This window comes from Poeciliopsis prolifica, unplaced genomic scaffold, assembly GCF_027474105.1.
Source record: "Poeciliopsis prolifica strain line A6 unplaced genomic scaffold, Auburn_PproV2 SCAFFOLD046, whole genome shotgun sequence".
NCBI lineage: Eukaryota > Metazoa > Chordata > Actinopteri > Cyprinodontiformes > Poeciliidae > Poeciliopsis > Poeciliopsis prolifica.
The window spans coordinates 3,095,731-3,105,988 of record NW_026562421.1 but is presented as its reverse complement, the minus strand read 5'-3'; the positions used below and the strand labels follow the sequence as shown (position 1 = coordinate 3,105,988).

Sequence of the window (10,258 nt, the reverse complement as noted above, 5' to 3'; positions counted from 1 at the left end):
TGTGTGTGTGTGTGTGTGTGTAGTTCCAAGGGGGAGGAAAGGGTGGCCGTTAAGAAGGAAAAAGAGGGAGGCAAAGTTCTGAACTCCCCCTTCGCTGTCTCTCAGACAGACTCACTTCTTTCCCTCGCAGCCGCCTGGCATCTCATTGGTTAAGGCCCCAGCTATATATTTATCTGATTGGTCAGGGCGGGGTATATATACACAGCGTGGGTCGGTTAAATCTGGCCACAAGTTTCAAAACTTTCAAACAAGGTAGAGAGACAGAGAGACGGATAGTCGCATGGCCTCGCTGACTGAGTGAAATCAACTGCTGAACCGCAAAATCCAAACAAGAGCTGTTGTCTTTTTGGGAAGGAAAAAAAAAGGAAGTGGACAAAAGAGGCAGAGTCTCTGGATTTTTTTTTCTTCAGAGGGAATATCCTGCACCACAACTTTTGTTTTCTCCTTTCTGTCTCCTTTCCCGTCTCCTCTCAGATCTCGATGCTTTATTTTAGGATTTGTGCACCAAATCCGTCAGATTCCTCATTTGATCTTTTGGTCGTTTTCCATTTGAAACACTCAGAGTTTTCCAGCCAACATAAAGCAGAGATTTTCTGGACAGAAAGTCAACCTGAGTGGGATGAATTTAACTGAGCCCAACCTGCCTAGAGAGGCCTCCCTGCATCCCAGTCAAATGCCCTTTGGAGGTCGCTGGACGTCGGAGACCCCGAGTCCCGCTTCCGACCCCGAGATGGATTTTGAAGAGAGCCTGTCAGCAGACTGCAGTTCTCCCGACGCCCCTGGAGAACCGAGGAGAGGAAACGAGCCCAGGATGGCTCTGATGGTCGGCTCCAGGGGACAGAGCCCCGACCTGACCCCGGGAGGGGGCCCGCTGGCCGGGGCGGGCGATGCCAAAGCCTCAGGGGCCGAGCAGAGGATCCGCAGGCCCATGAACGCCTTCATGGTTTGGGCTAAAGATGAGAGGAAGCGACTGGCCCTGCAGAACCCGGACCTGCACAACGCTGTCCTCAGCAAGATGCTGGGTAAGACGAGCAGCAGCCTCAGCTTTCAACAAGCAAATCAATTATCATGTAAAACTCATGGCTACATTTACAAATTTAACCTTTCTCTGAGTGCTTAATCTTAAAAGAATTATATGAAAAATATTAAAGGTTAAAAGTTCAGACAACTAGAAAATCTTAAAAAGATTTATTGACCTTCACCAGCTTTTGGTTTTCTTCAAGATCTGATGAATTAACAGAAATAAACCAAATAAAACAGAAAAATGAGGCAGTTTTCAGTCAACCAGAAAATGAAAGAACGACAAGACTATCTCTATTAATGTATCAAAGCATATTCAAACCAAATCTTCGATTTTTATTGATCTGATGCAAAGTGTGTGAAAGCCTTTGTTTTTATCTGATGCATTTACAGGATGAAAATTGAGGGAGATTTTAGTTTGGAAGCCTTTAATGCAAGCAAAAGAAAGTTGGACTTTTTGACTTTGACCTGATCTAAGTATAAACAACAAACTGAACAGTGAATTTCTAGTAAATATTGCAGCTTTTTCAGGAGAGTTTTACATTTATACAATATTTTGTGCATCTCACTTTTTGTATTTGTATGTTAAAAATATGAGCTTAAAATGAAAAAAATGCAACAACCTGCAGAAAATATTGGCAAATAATTTATAAATCACTGAACTGCTGCCTGTTACTGTACTTATTATAACTGCATACTGGAAAGTTAACTATGTCATTGATGAATGATAAAAAATAATATTTGTTTTAATAAATACTTTTTAATTACAAGCAACAACAATATGAAAAAGAACTGCTGATCTCACTGTGTTAGACATATTAACTAATATTATTTGATTCCTTATTTTATTGCATATTTGTCTAGTTGTAAGCTGAGCTTCAGGTTGAAACGTGGGAGCTGCTCAGCGCAGACCCACTGTACAGCTGGAGTTCATCTGCAGCTTGAAACGTTCAGTCACTCAAATCCAAACCGCAAGTTTCTGGGAAAAAAAAAGTTTGTTTTGCAGATCTGGAAGCAGCCAGCATTCGCAACCACAAGACAAACTGTAAATATGTACTCTTAATGCAGAGCATAAATACATCGAGCTCAACCCCGAGGGCAAAACTTTCTTAATTAGACACAAATAAATATGAGAGTGCCTTCCATCTAAACACGTTGGGAATTTGTAGAAACTGAAAAGTTAAAAGATGTCCAGAAAAGGAGATTTATAGAGGTCTGAATGTGGTTTAAAGCGGTTAGGGGGCCAACCAATCCTGCTTTCAGGGTCTTTGTTTACACTAGAACTACAGTATTCGATATATTTTCATTGGCCATATCTAAATAGCTATTAAAAAGATATCCATGAATGAAAATGATTGTAGGTTTAGGTGTAAAAGGGGATTCAGGTTTCAGGACATGATGGTAAAATGTGATTAGGACTTACAAGATCAGTTAGATTAAAAGTAATAAATAAAGAAAAGTGTAAACGTTTCCGCTCTTTCTCCACATCTTCCAGGTCAGTCCTGGAAGGCCCTGAGTGCCACAGACAAGCGGCCATTTGTGGAGGAAGCCGAGCGTCTCCGTGTGCAACACCTCCAGGATCACCCAAACTATAAGTACAGACCTCGACGCAAAAAGACCACCAAGAAGCTGAAGCGAGTGGAACCCGGCCTCCTGCTGCACAGCCTGGCCCAAGGTGGGGCCCCGGCTCTCGGTCTGGGCCCTGGTGTTGGCCCTTTGGCTGCTGATGGCGTCTCTGGTGCTGCTGCTTACGGCCACCCGGCCACCCACACTCCCCACCACCATCACCCCCACCAGCTGCTGCCGTCTCTGGGCCACTTTCGGGACCTTCCGGCCCCAGCGCACGCCGAACTGGAGAGCTACGGCCTGCCCACCCCGGAGATGTCGCCGCTGGACGTCCTGGAAGACGGAGCCGGAGAGTCCGTGTTCTTCCCCCAACACATGCAAGACGAGGCGGGGATGGGAGGTTGGAGCGGTTACCACCGCCTTCACCATCACAACCCACATTACAGCCAGCAGCACTACAACAACAACCACAGTCACCACAACGCCATCGGCGCCAGCTTAAACATCGGGATGAACGCAAGTCTCAGTCCAAGCAGGACTTCCAGACTAGACTCTAGAATAAGTTCTGTTGAATCAAATATGACGTCAAGCATTGGCTCAGTTAATGCTAAGCTACCTCCTGCTCATGCTTTCAGTCATCAAGTCTCCTTAAGGACTCCTGTGAAATGTCCTCCGCCTCTAGCCGATTCCTCGTCTCCTGTTTCCTATCCTCGCACGTCCTTCAGCATCCCTGAGTTGGTAAAATGCCAACAAACACCTCTGAGCTCAGCGCCTGTCGGGTATCTAAACCAAATGTATGGAGGCACTGTGTCCAGCGCCACTCACTTCACTCCCTCTCATCTGGGACAGCTTTCCCCTCCTCCTGAAACTTCTTCCTCTTCCTGCTCATCCTCCTGCATCCTTCCTGCATCCACCTTCGGTCGTTGTGCACACTCAGACCAGTCCAGCCTGGAGGCCGGCGGCCACATGGGCTCTTCCTCTGCTGAGTTTTGGTCTGAGGTGGACAGGCATGAATTTGACCAGTATGTCAACATGGGACGGAGTCGAGAAGAGCCCTACGGACTTGTTGGAGGGAGTGGAGGAGGGTCAAAAGTGCTGGGTGGGTGTAATGCCATTGGAGGCAGTAGCAGCAACAGCATTGTTATTAACAGGGACGTCAGCAGTATTATGAGTGGCGCTGGTGGCTGTGATGATGGAAGCAGCCCTCTGATATCTGCCCTCTCTGACGCCAGCAGTGCCGTTTATTACAGCGCCTGCATAACTGGATGAATACAGAATCTCATCTCACACAGTCTTCAATGCATCTGCAAAGAACATTTTATATCAAAACTTCATTAAAGTCAGGGTCGAGTCATCTCCTACTCTAAAACTGCTTGAGTTTGTTTTTAAATGTGAAACAAATGTTGAACTTTATTCTGGACCCTGTGCCAGACAGTTTATTTAGATCTTGGATTATTAATTATATGATTTGCATTGTAAAAAGATCAGACAAGAAAAACAAACCACGACATGTTGCTGAAATATCTCATCAAACACTAAAAGACTTTATATTGCCAACAAACATCTCACTTCTTTTCTTTCTTCCGTGTTTGCAGCAGATTAATTTTGGGTAATCAACAAATCAGTGGTGCTACATATTAGAATTAGACTCATTGATGATCAAAATGTGTTGTTCTCTCTAGGTCATGGTGCTTTGCATCAATATGTACTTAAGAAATTACTATAATAGCTATAAGTAAACATCCAGTGACAAAACAGCTCAACATCCAGAAGTGATGGCTTTATTTGGATGTAATATGGTCCAAACTAGTATATATTTGGTATATTTCGTCAGGAACCAGTCACCTCTAAGGGCATTAAGTATTGTTACCTGAAGTAGAACGATAATGTCCCAATCGGTATTTGGTGCCGTCTCCGTGCTGCAAGCTGATTCTACTAACTGTTTTATGACAGATTCTACAAAATTGAAAATATTTTCCTTTGTCTGTAACTTTAAATGTAAATGTCAAAAACTTTCAGGATGAGCCATGAAAGGGAATGAAACTGAACTCAGTGGGGTGGGGGTTGCTTCCAGGCTCAGAAAGCCGCTGGCTGCTGACCCAGAACAGACCACTAACGTCTCCCACAAACTTTTAGGATGTTTTACGAGTCAGAGTGGGTTTTCTTTCTCGACGTGATGCATCCCGTTCCCTTCTGCAACTCAGTTCATCCCAGGGTCTTGTGTCAAATGGCAAATATAATATTTTGAGATTTAAAACATGCCTTTGTCTACTGGCAAGCAGATATCCTCTGATGCTGATTTCAAATCTTGCTTTATCCTCTGATTTACCAAACAGATTGTTTATTAAAACAAAACAGTTTTTCCATTTTAGGTCTACAGATGATAGAAGCTCAGGTTCTAAAATACTCCTGGGACACATCAGAGAAAAAATCGTTATTGTCACTTTCTCTTATTTGTCAGAGTCCACTTTGAATTCGGGCATACGTTAAGATTTTTTATAATTGTTTATTGTGTTTTTATTTTGGAAACTCTAGGTTTCATGTAGTCATACTGTGTATACTGATTCAGTGCTTTTTGTGAAAGAGAGATTTAGACTATGAAATGTTCTCTTTGCACTGCATTTAATGTATTAGCTGTATAGAAGGTATAATACTTTTTCAAGATGAAATATCTATTGTTTGAAATGTGTTTTTGTACAGAAATGATCTTATTTTTCTGAAAGGAAGTTTTTGGAATGATATTTACCAGCTTTCTTGCTGGAAGTAAGACCAACACGTTGTTTTTATATTTGTGTCGTAATTATGGTGCTAGCTAGCCTAGCCTGGCTAACGGATGAAAACTGGAAAAATGGCTGCACACACCTGCTATAAAATCCTATGGTTTACTCTTCAATATACTAAACACTCCTCCAAATACCAACAAAATGTTGTTTCAATTTGTTGTTTTGTTTTTGGACGAGTTAAGATAAATTAGGTTTTGCAAAAGTGCCACTATTTAGCTAGGCTAACGATGCGCAACACTTTGACACAAAGGAAAAGCATGGCAAACTTTTTTTTAGCAGTTTTTGGCTTAATTGTAATTGAATAACTTGGCAATTCTTGGCATTAGTTGAAAGAAAAGGTTCAAATATATTTGTTGGTTGGATATCGACAGCGTTCTCTCTGTCCTGTAGTAGCTTTGTGTACAGGGAAAGAAAAACAAGACCTCTTTTGAAAGATGGAGCCTGCATCTGTTCTGCATTAGTCTCGACGACACTGCTTGTTTCTTGTTTCTTGATGTACATGAAACAGTGGAACAAAATCAAGTATCTCTTACGGAGCCACCAGTTACATTTGCCATGCCATTTCTGAGGTTTAAGACTTCTTTCAACTTTTCTTCAGCGAGATACTTACTGAGAAGCAGGAGTTCAAGTGAACTAGTAAAAATAAGTTTCTACATCTGCATTTGACATTCTTCTCTGTTGACACCAAGCACTCTTTTATTCCGTTTTAATTTACTGTGACACAAAAATGACTTCAGAGAGAGACAGGCGTTTTTTTGGAATCGTGCAATAACTTTGGGCCTTTTGGTAATAATTATCTTAGAGAATAAAGAAAACACCCAGGATTTTGGGATTAAATCAAAGGACATTTTTTCACAGTCATATAACAAATTAAAACCAGTATTTTCCCAGAAGTGTCACTGCGATGCTTCTAAATCTGCCTGGCAGGGATCATTTTTAGATTTTCTACAAGGAAAAAAGGTTTTCTTTATGTGTTTGAAAAGGGTGTGTTGGCTGTAAATAGATCTGTTCTGTTGTATACAATAATTGTACCAAATAAACACCTTTAAGGATTTACTTTAGTTTCTGACTCTCTGTAGTAATAAAACAAAAATCCGTTTACTTGTTATGTTCAAGTCAAATTGGAGTAAAAGCATGACGGCCATCAAGAGGACATACAAGGATTCATTTTTATTGCAGATCAATATATGGGTGAATTGTGTGTCCTGTCAATACAAGACATGAAACGCCATGTGATGTTAAACCAGCAGAAGCATGCAGTCATAATCAATACATTTTAAACAAATGAATAACTTTTAAAGAAATATTAAACGGAAGTTTCATTAGGGCCACATTTTGCTTTTTGAAAATAGTTTTTTTTAATGGACTGACGTAATATTCCAAATTTGTTTGCATTACTTGTATGTGAGAAATCAAAAAACAGACAGGAAACAAGAGAGAAACTCAATATGCAGGGAGAAACCTCTGCTAAAAAGATTATAACGTTTCCCAGGCGTCATTTTTAGTTTTTGTCATCATTTTAAACCATTATCATTTCTGTTGTTAGAACTAATGGATGTTATCAAAAATAATCCTAATATGAACAGGGAAAAGAAAATAAGCATGGAGCTTTATTGTTAATGAATGAACATATTTTACACAGAGTAGAGGAAATATTGGGAAAGACTCAAAATAAACTAAACAAATAAAAGGAGTTTGTGAAAATTAACAAGACTCTCAACAAAATAATAGTTCATAATAGGCTGATGCATTTTCTTTAAAATAAATTATATAATTCCAATGAGAATTAAGATAATAATCTTAATTACTTTAAGATTATTAAGATAATTAATATTTTAATAAGATATTAATATTAATATCATTAATATCTTAACACTAAGATATAAATTAATATGATTAATATATTAATTAAAATTAATTAATATATTATTCACATTAATTAAGATATTACTGTATTAATTAATATATTAATATTTATATATTAATATAGCTGATAAAACATTTCTAGCTTTTACATTTAGGAAAACTTGCATCAATAATCATATAGTAGTTTAGTTAATACTTCTGAGAAACAATAAATAGAAAAGTGTCAGAAAAACGTTCTTGATTTTTTTTTTTGTGGATATTCAGATAAAAAAAAAAAAACCCCAAGATTAAAGCAATCAAGATTTTCAAAAGGCAGTAAGCGTCTAACCTTCAATTCATTGTTGTCAGGATTTGAGTTTTCTGTTTATTTTGAGTTTCTGTTACTCTTAGACTCCCGTGTTGTCCTGTCTTCTCCTTGATTGTTCCCAGGTGCGTCTCATTCCCAGGTGCGTCTCATTCCCTGTTCCTTGTCGGATGTATTTTCAGTCCAGTCGGTTGCTCTGTGTGTTGATCCCTGGTTTTTCCACTCAGCAGTGCTGCCGGGGTTTTGGACTATTTTTTGTGCTTGTTTCATCACCATTTCACTCTGCACCTGGGTCTGCTGCGTTTACCTTCCACCTTATTTTGTTTCCGTTTCTAAATCCATTTCACTGAGTCTCGGTTGGAGCAGAACAACGTTTGGACATGTCAGCTGCTCTGTAAAAGATGACCAAACATTGTGTGGTTGGGACTTCAGGCTTGTTTTTCTACAGTGACTCATGTACTTTCAGCTCTTGGTGTGTGACTGTGTGTATTGCTTAGGTAGTTGAATGTTAGCAACCAGGAGGAAACTCATGTGGAAGTTTGGGATGTTCGGAAAGGGTGTGTGTCCCTCTTTATGTGTGGAAAGTGAAAAGGGGAAGAGGAGTATATTTTTGTGAGAACACCTCACCCGGCTGCTTGTTGCTCTGACTGGAAAAGAAAACAAGGCGAGATTCCCGCTCCTGCAGCTGGAAATTAAAAAACGTGAGATTCTGCCGCAGGCGTTTGAAATTCCCGTTCTCAAAGCCGATAGGCTGCGAGATTCAGATGTTGCCTTGTTTCAGCTCATGTTTCATTAACGGATCTCTGCAGATAGGATTACACGATGAAGAGGTAATTCCAAACTTTGACTGTGGAGTGACGAAGCAGATCAGAGTCTTTCCAACGTTTGGAAAAATCCAACTGAAGCTTCAAGTCTCCTATTTGAAGTTCACGTCTCATGATGCTTTTCAGAAAGTTTAAACTTCTGTTTCCATGAATGGACCTCACAGTTCCAGTTGGAAGCACTGGAGGTTCACAGACAGAACAAAAACGCAACTGTTTCCTCAAAGTCCAAAATCTGATCCCTCCATAGTTAGAGAACACCTTCAGTGTCTCCTTTCCTAAAGTTTAGGTCCGTTACTGCGCTACCGTTGTTGACCTCTAACCCTTGGCACCTGATAGTCCAGCAGATTGCAACATCTGGTTGTTTTCCTACTACACTGTCAAACGATCAAACCCTTTGAAAAACCTGTTCCCCTCCTCGCCTAAGGGGGCGCTGCACAAGAACCACTGAAGGAAACGACATTTAAACCTCTGAAGAAGCAGCTTCCTTCTTCACCAACAAAAATGGTGGCATCAGATTTTAGTGTTGAGGTTTTCTGTTTTGTCTTTACCACAAAAATAAAACGAGCCAGTTCTTCTAGCACTAGCATATGTTGCACGTTTGTTTTGGTCGTATTTACCCAGAATGCCATGCATTTTAATGCTGTGTCTGCATTCTGAACATAGCTTGGACCTGTTTGCAGCTCAAACTAGACCTGGGTTGTTCCTTATGTCTGGTTTGGGAATCCCATGAGCTCAGGTTTGCTTTTTGCAGGTGGTTCTGCTAACGTCTTCAAGCCGTAACCTTCGGCTCTGTTCAGGTCAGGTTGTTTTTATGGCACCGATTCACAACACGTGTCACTTAAAGGCCCTTTACAAACAACTCAGTCCAAGTCAATTCAAGCTAACCATTGATACTTTCCATTTGAACCAAGACAGAAAGCATGTTCCATGTATTGTAGACATTAGTTGAAAGCGTTTTAAATCCATGTTTTATGGGATATTTGATTACAATTTAAAACCGAAATGTTTGTGAAGTTTATATATGGAACCTGACAGTAAGTTGAAATTTTGTCTTTATTCTGTTTTCAAGTATGATGTTTTGTATGTTTTCTTTCTTTCTTAGTCTTTTTCTTTTGTTTTTTTATTCACCAAAGATCATCTAGTCCATATCATCTAACAGGTAGACAATCACATTCAGCCTTGGCTATAGCTGGATGTGTGTACAGTTCATCTGGGAAGTATTCAAAGTGCTTCAAGGTTTTCATATTTTGTTATATTACACTCTTTTTCCCAACTGAAATAACTTAATCTCTTTTCTCAAAATCCTGCACACAAATAAACTGTTATGACGACGTGCTGCATTGTTTTTGCAACTTTATCAATGTTCAAAAATGTTTATGAATAAACAATATCACTCTGAAGCAAATAAAAAAAGGAAGCATAAACCAGAAACAGGTAGTTTCCTCACTTTCATTAGGGAATCAGAATGTGAGGAAAAGGATTTGTGACTCTGAGACAGTTTGAGTCGAAGCTTAAAGAAATGAAGGAAGAGAGAAATAAAGAAGGGGATTTTCCAGTCTTGTCTGCGCTGTGTTTTATTGGCCACATGTGGTCAAAAAGTTAGATCAGTCGCCACAACCACACACTGACACACTAAATGTGTATTTGCATCTCTGGTCATCTGTGTGTGTGTGATTTTACATAGTCTGATTAAAGATGACAGTTAGTTTATGCTGTAAATGTATTTGTGAATTTGGGCTTCTTTGTGTACGTTTTCAGTCTTACATGAAACTTTGTATGGGGGTTTTATGTAAAGGCATTTGCTGCATCTGAGCGCATTTGTCTTTTTATATTTATTTGTAATGTTACATTTAATTGGCTAGTTCAGCAGTGACTCAAATTGTTGGTTCTGGTTG

At 39.8% G+C, this 10,258-nt stretch overlaps 1 protein-coding gene across 1 annotated transcript; it reads left to right on the top strand.

Moving 5' to 3' along the window:
- The first annotated feature begins 230 nt into the window (after positions 1 to 230).
- sox18 (SRY-box transcription factor 18) lies at positions 231 to 6,425 on the top strand. The gene is made up of 2 exons (XM_055056928.1): positions 231 to 1,022; positions 2,516 to 6,425. The coding sequence occupies exons 1-2, from the start codon at positions 620 to 622 to the stop codon at positions 3,853 to 3,855; spliced, it is 1,743 nt and encodes a 580-aa protein (XP_054912903.1). The 5' UTR covers positions 231 to 619; the 3' UTR covers positions 3,856 to 6,425.
- The last annotated feature ends 3,833 nt before the right edge of the window (positions 6,426 to 10,258 follow it).

Bases quoted from the DNA above. Each gene is read 5' to 3' on its own strand.
- sox18 (XM_055056928.1), top strand. From the start codon at position 620: ATGAATTTAACTGAGCCCAACCTGCCTAGAGAGGCCTCCCTGCATCCC. The intron at 1,023-2,515 runs GTAAGACGAGCA...CACATCTTCCAG, and splicing joins TGTCCTCAGCAAGATGCTGG to GTCAGTCCTGGAAGGCCCTG.